The sequence below is a fragment of the Zalophus californianus genome, chromosome 10, assembly GCF_009762305.2.
Source record: "Zalophus californianus isolate mZalCal1 chromosome 10, mZalCal1.pri.v2, whole genome shotgun sequence".
NCBI lineage: Eukaryota > Metazoa > Chordata > Mammalia > Carnivora > Otariidae > Zalophus > Zalophus californianus.
In genome coordinates, this window is record NC_045604.1 from 73,335,412 (window position 1) to 73,347,935 (window position 12,524).

The 12,524-nt window shown below is 45.5% G+C and overlaps 2 protein-coding genes across 13 annotated transcripts in view; one reads left to right on the forward strand and one right to left on the reverse strand.

Annotated features, from left to right (window-relative positions):
- Window positions 1–911, reverse strand: part of GLYR1 (glyoxylate reductase 1 homolog) — a 35,494-nt gene extending 34,583 nt beyond the window's left edge. For all 8 annotated transcript variants that reach the window (XM_035722171.1, XM_035722172.1, XM_035722170.1 and 5 more), the window contains exon 1: window positions 798–911. In XM_035722171.1, coding sequence (XP_035578064.1) covers window positions 798–835 — 38 coding nt within the window. In that variant the 5' untranslated portion in view covers window positions 836–911. The remainder of the gene's footprint in view (window positions 1–797) is intronic.
- Window positions 912–1,091: 180 nt separating this feature from the next.
- Window positions 1,092–12,524, forward strand: part of UBN1 (ubinuclein 1) — a 39,431-nt gene continuing 27,998 nt past the window's right edge. The window contains exons 1-6 of one of the 5 annotated variants that reach the window (XM_027611146.2): window positions 1,092–1,732; window positions 6,270–6,530; window positions 9,780–9,866; window positions 10,416–10,511; window positions 10,865–10,999; window positions 11,713–11,816. In XM_027611146.2, coding sequence (XP_027466947.1) covers window positions 6,309–6,530; window positions 9,780–9,866; window positions 10,416–10,511; window positions 10,865–10,999; window positions 11,713–11,816 — 644 coding nt within the window. In that variant the 5' untranslated portion in view covers window positions 1,092–1,732; window positions 6,270–6,308. Of the gene's footprint in view, window positions 1,733–5,276; window positions 5,832–6,269; window positions 6,558–9,779; window positions 9,867–10,415; window positions 10,512–10,864; window positions 11,000–11,712; window positions 11,817–12,524 lie in introns of those variants that run through there. The other 4 variants (XR_003523024.2, XM_027611144.2, XM_027611147.2 and 1 more) reach the window with 4 other exon arrangements.

Consider the following 12,524-nt stretch of genomic DNA (forward strand, 5'->3'; position numbering starts at 1 on the left):
AACAACAAAACCAATCAAGAGTCACTTGTCTAGAGTCTCCCTTGCCGGGGGCTGGGGGTAGTTTGCAATGTAAACACAGACTTCCCCTTACACAGTCTAGTTTAATTCACCGTGAGACCAGCCCGGCTTTGACAAATGCTAATGAAAACCCTCCTCTGGGTTGAGAAGTGAGCTACGTCGCTCCAGGGAAGCGGCGACAGTCAGTCTTGGTTCGGGCGGTTGTCTGGGACACAGAAGCAGACCACGAGAGGCACCCAAGAAGGCACTGGTCACTGCCAAGCCTTCGGCTGTAAAGGAGAAGTCTCCCTTCCATTTCTTCGCGGGGCAGCGCCAGCAGTCCGGTTTCGACACCCCAAGCCAAGCCGCCCGCACAGGTCGGTTCCATCGCAACGCGGGTTTTGACGGGCTTGCCCAGGCGAGATGGCCCCGCGGGCTCCCCGGCTCTCCCGCTTTCTGGGGAGCCTCAGGAAGACCCCAAGGACCCGGCGTCCGCGGGAGCTGTGCGGCGCCGGAGACTCCCTTCACGGTGGCCGCCGGCGTGCAGGTGCGGAGCGAAGCCCTCCCCCGGGCGGCCCTGGGGCTCAGAGCCCGGCCCGCCGCGGCCACTCTCGGCCTCAGTCCCCCGGGGCCGGGCTGCCCCTTCCGCCCGGCGTCGCTCCCAGCGCCGGCACCTCGTCTCGCCCTCTCTCCGCAGCCTGGAGCGCATAGAAAAGCAGCTCCGGGGCTGGCCGCGAACCCCGCGCCCAGTGGGGGAGTTCCCCGGCGCACCTCGCTTAGCCCTGGCCGCCCGGACTCACCACACCAAATCGCCGAGCCGCAGACTCACAGCCGCCATCTTACCACCCAACCACCGCCGACGCACGGGCCGCCGGGAACATCAGGTCGCCCCGGCACCGCCCATTGGAGTGCGCCCGGCCACGTGATGGGGGCCGGCTGTCACCGGCCACGCCGCTGCCCTGACGTCACCGCGCCCGCAGGAGTTCATTGGCCGGCCGAGAGGCACGTGACTGGGGTGCCGCGGTCTCGGCGCGCCGGAGCCCGGAGGCTCCCGGCTCCTTCCCCCTCCCTCCGGCTCGTGACAACGAAGCGCCCGCGGTCTGAGGCGGCGGAGGTGGCGGCGACGGTGCGGCCGTTCGAGTGCGTGAGGGAGCCGGCCCTGCGGCCCGCCCCGCCCCTGGGCTCTGGCCTCCAGTCCCCTCCCGTTCGCGCTTCCGTTACGGCCGTTAGTTCCGCGCGGGGGCCGGCCGTGTCTCCACACCGGGAGCTGCCCTGACGGACCTCGGCGCGGCCTGGAAGCCAGCCTCCGCTCGCTCCCGGGGCCCGCGCCGGGCGGGCTCTGCGCGGCCTTGCCCGGGGGTCGGACGGGTCCTTCGGTGCGCGCTTTCTAACGGCCGGCGTCCGGGGAGCGGCTCGGAGCCCGCGTCCGCCGCCTCAAGTTCTCCCGGGGCGCCACTGCAGCCCGCCCAAGGTCCCGAGCTGCTCGACCGACGTGGAGCCGGCGTCTCTCCGCTTCCTACGGGGCCGGCTCAGCGGCACGGCTGGCGAGGCTCCCCCGGGCGCGTGGGGACCCGGCCATGGGCCGCGGTGCGGGTTGGCCGCCCGCCGGGAGGCATGGCTCGGGGGCCGGCCGCTAGCAGCGCCGCAGCCCGGGCGCCCGGGCCGGCATGAGGACGGCCGCGGGGGGACGAGTGCGGCCCTCGGGGCCGTAGCCTGCGTCGCGCCGGGGACAAAGGTGCGTGTCTTTGTCGGGACCGGGCTCTCACGTACGCCTTGTTATAGTTTGACACTTTTAGAGAAGTTGGGAGCTGGCTGTTGTGACAACAGGAAGGCAGATGCTCGCGTAGTTTCAGTACGTGAAAACGAAGTCATTGAATGGGGAACTGTTCACAGCAGTTCAGCCTAGGGCCCAAACACTCCGGGTGGAAAATAACGGTTTCTGAAAAGGTCCCAATCCCAGTTGCAGACTCCAAATATGTCTAAGTGTCGACTGAAGAGTTTTTCTTGAGTCGCCCTCTGCTTGAAAAGGTGGCGGAAGCTCACGCTTCTCCTGTAGGTGTTTTTGTTATAGAGGGACTTTGGTTGTAAGAGTGGTTTTTTGTGTGTTTGGCGAGTTGGCTTGTCCGCAGCTTGGTTTTTCTTGGAGTTCAGTTTCCCTAAAGTACCGTCAATTAGTTTCAGGAGCTGTCATTTACTGTTTTATATTGCCTTAAGGACAAACCGGTAATTGAAAGCACATTTAAGATTCCAGGAAATGATTTCATAAAATTCAACACACGTTCCTAATTTTAAAACTCTTAATTTTGAGCAATCGAAGGATATTTTAATGGTTTGATAAAATATGTGAGATTTAGATCAACATCCCAGTGGACCTAGATGCGTTTCCATGAGAGTCAGAGCATGGCAAAGAATATAGGTTTAATATTATCCTGTAAGTTCTAGCCAATGCAATAAGACAGGAAACAAAAATAAGAGACATTTCAGAAAGAAGAAAAAAATCTCATTTCCAGGAATGACAGGACAGCCTCTTGTGGGGGGGGCGGGGAGCCATTAAATGAGTTCAGTAAGGAGACTAATTACAGGGGCACCTGGGTGGCTCAGTCCTTAAGCCTCTGCCTTCGGCCAGGGTCCTGGGATCCAGCCCCACATCGGGCTCCCTGCTCGGTGGGGAGTCTGCTTCTCCCTCTCCCCCTCCCCCTGCTTGTGTTCCCTCTCTCGCTGTCTCTCTGTCAAATAAAAATCTAAAAAAAAAAAAAGACTACATAATCATAATACAGAATTAAGTTTTTCTGTTTCACTGATAATCAGTTTGAACATACAATAGTTAAGAGGGTGTATAATGAAAAAAATTTGTAATTCGTGGGAATAAACCAAGATGCAAAAGAAAGCTAGTGTTTCTTTGATAACACCAGTTGAGGTTTTTTGGGAGGGATGTTTTTGTGTGTACAATACTGTGCTTTTATTTAGAATGATGTTCAACTTGTTAAAATTGAGTATTTAAATACCTAGTTTTTCTTAAGCCTTTTAAGTTTTACTCCCACATTTTTTTTTAAGATTTTTATTTATTTTGAGAGAGAGAGGAAAAGAGCAGGGGGAGGAGCAGAGGGGGAGGGAGTAGAAGGGGGAAAGAATCCCAAGCAGACTCCAAGCTGAGCGGGATGCAGGGTTTGATTTCAGGACCTGAGATTATGACCTGAGCCCAAACCAAGAGTCACTCAACTGAGCCACCCAGGTGCCCCCAATTATAAATCTAAGAATAGGGGGTGCCTGGGTGGCTCAGTCGTTAAGCATCTGCCTTCGGCTCAGGTCATGATTCCAGGGTGCTGGGATCGCACCCCACCTCGGACTCCCTGCTGGCGGGAGGCCTGCTTCTCCCTCTCCCACTCCCCCTGCTTGTATTCCCTCTCTCGCTGTCTCTCTCTCTCTCTCTCTGTCAAATAAAATCTTAAGAGAAAAAAAAAACAAATCTAAGAGTAGTTATATAAAAATAAAAATATTTGACCCTTGACAAAGCTTCAGTTAATGTATCAGTTTAAAAAATTACATTCCGCTAAACAGTGAACTCTTTTTGCAATGTTGAATACCCTTAAATGTTTTAAGCTGCATTTAAAGTTTTTGTTTTTGTTTTGTTTTGGGCATGGAGCCCAGAGCCGGGCTTGAACTCACTACTCTGAGATCAAGACCTGATCAACCTACTGAGCCACTCAGGTCCCCTGCATTTAAAGTTGTATATGTTTTTTCTTTCAAATACTTCAAACTTCTAAAATGTACTTATAAGCCTAATGGTAAAATCTTTCCAAAGACATAACTCATGTAAGTCTGATAGATGTAGAAGTCAGGTCTAAATGAACACTTTGAAACATCTATTTTTTTTTTCAAATTAAAATTGTAAGTCTAATACGTTAATCATTAATATGTCTGATTTTTCTTAAATGTTTCAAATAACTTAGTAACAAGTAGCAAGTAATTGTGATGATTATAAAATTTCATCTAAAATCTGTTAATACGTCATAGGTTTGATTTACTTTATTCTCTAGTCTTATTTATAAAGTCACACAACCGAGAGAAGCAGTTTTACCATTTAGGTGAATGAAGTTACAATGTCTAAAATTTGGACCATGATAAGGTTACATTTTAAAAATTACTGCCTGACAGGGACAGGAACCTGGTTGCCCCTTCCAGGGTGAACTTCCTATTATCCCATCTGTTAACTGGCAGGTTCCCTTCTTATAGTGTGACTTTACCTGCTTGTGTCAGTGGGGGACCTTTAAGCCTCAGCTTCCAGCTGTGATTTATTTTCACAACCCAGGGCATCACTAATGTCCTGGGGGCCTTGAAAGTTTTTTTTAGGGGAATTTCTTTCCAACATTTTAGTGCACGATGGTTTTTTGCACTACCAACCTGTTTTGCTGCTAATCACTTTGCTGCCTACTTAGAATAATTTTAACTCTTCATTTTTAGATATTTTATTCCCTGATCTTAGCGATCATAATTTTTGGTCATAGTAGAAAAAAATGAACATTACATGTATACAAGTAGACATTCTTATATGCGGATATATGTGATACGTGTAAATCTTCCTGAATTAGTTACTAATCATTCATTAATGTCAAAATACAGTGAGTTTTTTTCTGGAACTTGTCAGAATGATTACTAGGTTGACCTGAAATAATAAACAGGCTGGAATAACTATTATTTTTAAAAGAAGAATAATAAAGATGAATTTTTGATTGAAGATATTAAAATATACCATAAAAATTTTTCAAAATAGTATAGTTTTGGTTAAAGAATGTCTAGATATACTAGATTAATCTAACAGGTTGGATTTCCGTAGTAGATCTTAAGATGTCTAATACATTACTATATAACATATGCCAAGTCAGGGGAAAGAAAGGTTAGTGATTGATGTGGGAAGAAGCCAAGTTAGAGAGTTCAGTGTGAAAACTAAGTTAAAATTTCTTTTATATCTCACTTTAGTATATATGTGCTGCCGAAGCGAGCACTATACCTCACTTTATTTTTTTTTTAAAGATTTTATTTATTTATTTATTTATTTATTTGAGAGAGAGAGAATGAGAGATAGAGAGCACGAGAGGGAAGAGGGTCAGAGGGAGAAGCAGACTCCCTGCCAAGCAGGGAGCCTGATGCGGGACTCGATCCCGGGACTCCAGGATCATGACCTGAGCCGAAGGCAGTCGCTTAACCAACTGAGCCACCCAGGCGCCCTATACCTCACTTTAAATTAAACAGTAACAGAGCAGGAAAAAGTAGTTGTAAGAGGTATGACAAGCATTGTATATCTCTATCAAAATTTATAGATTATAAGAATAAATCAGTTTTAAAAAAGCTGCAGTTTTTTTTTCCAACCATTCCCTTAATGCTGGATATCAAGGTTGTTTTTACCATTTTCCTGTATAAACAAGGCAGCAGTGAATATTTTTATTTAGTGTCATGGTAGAAAGTTCATACTAGAGTGTGAGTTTAAAAAAGGACATAAGATTATACCTGAAGTGCGCGCGCACGCACACACACACTATATATATAGTGTGTGTGTGTGTGTGTGTGTGTGTGTTTGGATATTTATATTCTGTAAACCCTGGGTGTTCTGAGCTTTACAGTCTATTTTGACCATTTCCAAGCAACTTTGAAGGTCTTTGGCATGTGATAATTTTTTACTTTGCCGAGGCCCAGTTGTGGGTGGACAGACGCTGGTGTGTTAGGAAATGAGCCGAGCCACACTCCTCCTGAGACACTGGTTTTTTACTTACCCCAGAGGAGGCAGTACCTTCTGTGAGCTGTTGAAAACTTTCTCATTGGAAAGATGGGCCCTAAATGTAAGTGTACTGCTGGTGATGAAAATATAGAGATCTTAAGAAAGAGATTATTCTCAGCCAGAAAAAAAAAAGTGTTAGATAAATGAAAAATATTCTCTGGTGATGTTTGCAGTTTTGAGGATTCTTTAAGGCTCTATCAGCATGGATTCTCTAACATGTAAGAACTATTGACTGGCATAGAAAAAAAGACTAGAAAGAAGTATGCTGAACACTATCTCTGAATGATAAGATTTGGGATGATTTACATTTATATTTAAAAATGGTATATTTAAGATGAATAGTGTTGAAGAAGAAAAAAGCAGCAAGTGGTAATTAAGATCAACAGTGGATTCTTCTTGACAATGAAATTCTTTTAAGCTTGAATCTGAATAGCTGAACAGGAGAAATTATCATTTTTATCATCTTGGTTTGACCTGGCCCTTCTTTTAATGTTAACAGAAGCCATGCAGTGACACCCGCTAAGACTTGTTGGTAGCCATGTCGGAGCCCCACAGGGTCCAGTTCACCTCTCTCCCAGGTTCTCTGAATCCTGCATTTTTGAAGAAATCCCGGAAAGAGGAGGTTGGGGGAACAGAACAGCATCAGGACTCTGAGCCGGCTGCAGCAGCTGTTCGGATTACACTCACCCTCTTTGAGCCAGATCACAAGCGCTGTCCAGAGTTCTTCTACCCGGAGCTGGTGAAGAACATACGAGGGAAGGTAAAAGGCCTTCAACCCGCAGACAAGGTACACCCCAGCAGCCCCAGACTCAGTCTGCAGATATAATGCGTGGGACATCCTGTGCAAAAGGGATTTCTAGAAGGTGGAAGCAAGATTAGAAAGGCTCTGGCTATCCCAAGATCATGGCACTCAGTCCAAAGCAGTCACAAGGTGTGCTGGTTTTGCCTCTGGGCAGGAAAGGATAGAATTCTTTCTAGAACCATTCTCCTGATTTATGCTAGAGAGAACACTGTACATCCAAGGCTAATATGAATTATGCCTAATAATAAACACTGAAGCCTTTCATACCAAGGTGTTCATGTTATGTGTAAATGTGACCAGCCCCTGGCTGTTACAGCACTGGAATTTTGTGCAGGACATTTTTCTTTTCCAACGGAATCTCACTCTGCCTGGTGTAAGGGCAGACAAGAAAAGACACTGACTGCTCATGTCTTCTGAACAGTGAGATTCAGGATAGTTTCTTGGATGGATAGAAACCTATTTTTATGGGAGTTTTTTTATATTTTTGTCAGAATTGGGTTGTACGTTTCAGGTCTTTTGAGAATCAGTTTGATTTCTTAAATGTTTTTTAAAATGACCTATTTATTTTCCTGGCAGATTTGTTTTGCTCTTTAGTATGGAAATTCTCAAACATGCACAGAATAGGAGGATAGTATAATGAGCCCCCGTGTACCCATCACCAGCTTCAGCTATTACTGATGTTCTGATAATTCATTAACATTGTAAAATTAAAACTATTTACTAAATTAAATACACAACAAAAGTGCATATATGATAAATTCACAACTTGATGCATTTTCACAAACTCCACACACCCTTGTATCCTGTGCCTGGATTATAAAATGTAATATTTTCCAGGACACCAGAAACCCTCTTCCTGCCCTTCCAAAATACTATCCATGCCCACTGCCCTGATTTTCGACAGCTTAGATCAGTTTTGCACGTTTTTGTGTTTTACGTAAACGGAGCGGAATGCTACAGCACGGGTAGGAAATAGGTGAGGAGCACAAGCACTCCTCAGTGCACTGTGCTGGGCTCTGAGGCAAAGGTGAGGATCAGCCTAGTACCCGGCTCACAGGGTGTTTGAGGATAGAATGATATCATGTAGGTACAGTTTTTAGCGGCATAACTCAGTGGCCAGAGTTCTTCCTTCTAATTCACTGTTGTGATGTTGGGGGTGAGTGCCTTTGGTTAGGAGGATTATCTATTTTCTTTGCTCAGACAAAAATGTGTTTCCTTGATCAAGATCTCATTAGCTGAATGGAAGCCAGTAAGTTTGTGCCAAGGGTCAACCTTTTATATGAGGGCTATTGGGCAAGATTAGAAAAAATAATTTCAAATCCGTTCATGATTCCTTTTCCAAAGTAGGAATGGGATCTTCCTTGAGAGGAAGAGACAGTAGCAGGGATTGGTTGAGGTCTTTATTTATGGGCTCAACTGAAATTAGAACTCAAGTGCTCTGATTTCACCTTTTTGAGGGATCCAGAAGTTCTTCTCCATTGCAGAAAAATGTTTGGAGCATAGACAGAGAACTTTGGATTCAGTTTCAGGGGATTCACTCCTGGACTTCAGATTCAGAACGCTGAATCTTTGTGTCTACTCTGTGGTTTTCAAAGTATTATGTAATCTGAGGGATTCATATATTAATTCAGTTAGCATATGTTTCTTATAATGTAAAGGCACTGGGTGAGATGCTGAGGACTATATAAAGGTGGAGAAGCCACTATCCCAGCCAGCCTCAAAGGAACTTTCAGTCTTATAGGTACTTTAGAATTATGCCAACACAGGTAGCAGGAGTTACAATGTGGCAGTTGTTTAAGTCTGATACAAATAGAAAGCCCTGCAGGGCTTGGACAGCAGAGAGCTTACATCCTGGATGCTGTGTTTGGACAGAGTTGGACCTTCATGCATGCAGGAAGTAGTACTTTTTGGACAACTCTTCGCAAGACATAAGAGAGTACATGTTGTGTCTAGTACTGCTCTAGATTGGTGGAATTTTTTAAACCTTTTTTTTTTTTTTAGATTTTATTTATTTGAGAGAGAGAAAGAGCACAAAAGAAGGGGGAGCAGCAGAGGGAGAGGGAGAAGCAGGCTCCCCGCTGAGCAGGGAGCCCAATGCAGGGCTCGATCCCAGGACCCTGGGATCATGACCTGAGCCGAAGGCAGACACTTAACCAACTGAGCCACCCAGGCGCCCCACATTGGTGGCATTTCTTAAAATTATTTTAATCACTTAGGTTATATGTGATCATTATAGAAAACTTTGGAAAGTACAGATGAGTGCATGTTTTAAAGACCACTCACTTGTGGCTTTTATATGTACGTTCCACAATATCTCATTTAACTGGTCCTTCATGAGTAGATGGTATTCCAGTGGGCAGGGATGGGAGGGTGGGGTAATAGAGTTTTGTCTTAAGATAGGCATCCAATCTTTAGTGATTTTGGTCTACTCTGGAGTCTTAAATGTATTTGGTATAGGAGTCTTTTATTAAAATTAAGTTTCCTTGCCAGAGAATCTTAAAGTCCAACTCTGGAAAATTTACTTGAGAAAAATGCAACAGTAAGTTTATGGAGTAGAAATAAACTTTGGAAAACCACATGAAAATATTTGGAATGCATATTGACATTGGGAGGAAAGACAAGATTACTGATCCATCAAGATGAGCTTCCAGGGAAAGGGAATGCTGTGAACCTGGTTTTGACTTTTGGTAGCAGTGAAGGAAGTGCAAGTTCATACCACTCTACGAACCAATACGGCAGAATAGCTCTCAAGGGCTTGCACTATTTTCACTGCGTTCTTAAACTTTTTGAGCTATTGACTGCTTTGGAAGTCAGTGAAGCCTATGGACCTTCTTAGAGTAATGTTTTTAAATGCGTAAAATAATTTTTAGGGTTACAAAGAAAACCGACTATATTGAAACAGTTCTATACAGGTTGAGCATCCCTAACTAAAGGCCCTTTGCCATATTTGGAGCCCTCTAGGACCTAATGCTATGGTGGGTGATTGTAGGCGTTTAGTTTTGTTGAATTACGTGAATGGAAACTTTATTTTCTTAAGCAGCTAGGTAAACACTTTTAGGACAGTAGCATGTATTTTATCTTGTCTTTTTTGAAACAGTTGTTTTTATTATGCAGTTTATGTGTATTGAGTAGTCAGTGCAGGTATTATGAATAGGATTGTGGGAATTTTTTTGTGATTCTTATTTTTGTGGAATGGTCTCTTTACAGAAGAAAGATCTCTCAGATCCTTTCAATGATGAAGAAAAGGAAAGGCATAAAGTGGAGGCCCTTGCCCGGAAGTTTGAAGAAAAATATGTAAGATTCCTCTCTTGGGCAGCAAAACAACCTCGTTGAGTGGGAGAGGTTTCCAGACATTTTTATGTTCCTTTAGTGGATTATCATCTAAACAAGTACAGAGGTTGGAGAGAACAAAATGCAATTATTAGATAAATGCATTAAGGTAGAGACAATGCGTGTGGCAGGCACTAGTGTGTGAAGCTAAGTGGATGAATGAGCAAGAAGGGCGTTTTACTCCTAGAATTTATGCTTAGAATGAGAGTTTTGATACAAAGCCATTTAGTTCCTTTTTCTTTCTTAGGCCATTTTGTGCAGATACAGATCTGTTCTATTTTAGAAGGTCTTCAAGGGAATGGGGTTTGGGGTGGGTGTAGGGGTGTGTGACCCACTGATTTACAACCTTTAGTCACTAGTTGTTGGAATTCAAGGCAACAATTAATTCTGTGTATCAGAAAAAGCATGTGACCTTAGACTTAAAACATTTATTGTTAAGAGGGTAGGCCTTATGCTATGGGTTTTTACCACAGTTACACATGGAAAAAGCACATGACCTATTTTGTATTTTAGGGTGGAAAGAAACGTAGAAAAGATCGGATACAGGACCTGATTGACATGGGGTACGGTTACGATGAATCTGACTCCTTCATCGATAATTCTGAGGCGGTAAGTGTTAAAATGCCATTGGAGCCACCACACCCTAGCTTCTACTGGTGATGGCCTGGAGGCGGAGATCGAGTCAGTGTGCGCATGCCCTCAGTGTGAAGAAAAGGCTGCCCTGGTGAGTTAGAGAGGAAGTGACACACTTGATCTGGCCATGGTTCCCTCACTGAAAATGATGACCAGATCTGTCCAAACACCTTTGAGCTAGGACATTTGTGGTTGACCAGTAGCAGGTCTTACCATGCTAAGTGGCAGAAGAACAGAGTCATATCTGCTCTGTCAAGACCCACTCTGCACCTTTGGACTATTTATTAGTACCAGAACTTGGAGCTGACCATTTGTTTTCCCCCCTTCAGTATGATGAACTTGTTCCTGCTTCTTTGACTACAAAGTATGGAGGATTTTACATTAACTCCGGAACCCTGCAATTTAGACAAGCATCAGAATCTGAGGATGACTTCATTAAAGAAAAGAAGAAAAAATCTCCAAAGGTTAGAACGATACTTGCTTTTGGATTTCAGAAGTGCTTTTTTTACGTGACTTTATAAGATCAGTAGGTGACTTGCCGGAATGTCTGCTGGTTTAGGATGGCTCAGGAGCTTGGTGGAAAGGCATGAGCCCTGCCGAGGCTGACAGGTTACTACTCACACCTGCACTGTGGCCAGGTGCTGTGGACCCAGAGGTGTCCACGCCTGTGTCCCAGCAGGCTCGGCAGGGATTCATTTGTCAAGGTGGTCTCAGGGCGGGGACTAGGGCAGTGAAGGGTGTGGAGTGAGGGGAGTTTGCACCAGCCTTGCTGTGTCTCTTCTGTGGACATGTAGAGGACTTCAGTTCCCAGGGCTGTCACCCCAACAAAAACAAGTTAGCCTTAAGATGAGTGTATTTTGAAATCTGTCCACCACTGCCTGTATGTTTAAAATAAGAGGTAGGGCCCATATACAGCTAACTTGAACTAGAAAAGTTTCAGGCTACAGAATGGCCTCTTGCCTCAGCCCTGGGTGCTTCCAGGAGACACTGTTAGTGGGAACGCTGTGTTGACCTGCTGCAGGTCTGTGGTCCAGGGACCGATCTGAAAGCTGTTGCTCATGAAGGAAATAAGGCAGCTCTCAGGATGTCCCCTGGGCGGAGCAAGGCCAGTGCTGTGTAGTGCACTTGCTCCCTGAGTTAGGGAGCCGTGTAACTGTGCCTTGTCTTTAATTCTCAGAAGCGGAAGTTGAAGGAAGGTGGTGAGAAGATAAAGAAGAAGAAAAAAGATGACACTTATGACAAGGAGAAGAAATCGAAAAAGTCCAAGTTTTCCAAAGCCGGGTGAGAGGCAGCAGCTTCTTTGCTAGGATAAAATCTGAACTGTTAGGGCAGGACACCTGGGAGCTGACGCGCCCTCCTCCTCACAGCTTCAGAAGAAGCAGCAGGGCCTGGCCTTCCGTTCCCCTCACGCCTCCCACAGTGCCCTTGTGGGCATTGGTGCTTTCACATCTCTGTGTGTCAGACATGGGACTTCTCTCTGGCCCTCTGTCAGTGTTGGCAGCAATTTCTGTCACTGTGTGACTCTTGATGTTTCTTGTTCTCTTGGGCACCCCTCTGCCCCAGTTCTCCTTCCGTCTCTGCCACTTCCCTTTGTCTTCTGTGGTCCTGCTGTCTTCGCCTCACTTGGTCTCACCCCAGCTGCCCTTCAAGTTGCTGCTGCTCTCTGCTGCTTCTGCTTTTTCCCTTTAAATATTTTTCTTGCCCCCCACCGCTTTTTTGCAACCTTTTATTTCAGCCTGGCAGTGGTTTTTAAAAACACATCGGATATTTAGCATTCTGTGACACTGTTTTGCTAACCTGTATTAAATCTCAAGCTTTGGTCCCAGCAAGAAGGAGCTCCATATGCCAAGAGGAGGGAGGAGGAGTAACAGGGTGGCCTTGTGACTGAGGTTCCTGGAGACAGTTGCGCTGGGAGCAGGGGCTGTCTCTCGTGAATTTCCCTTTTGAGGTGTACTGCAGCCCTCATAACCAATTTCCTCCTTGCTTGCA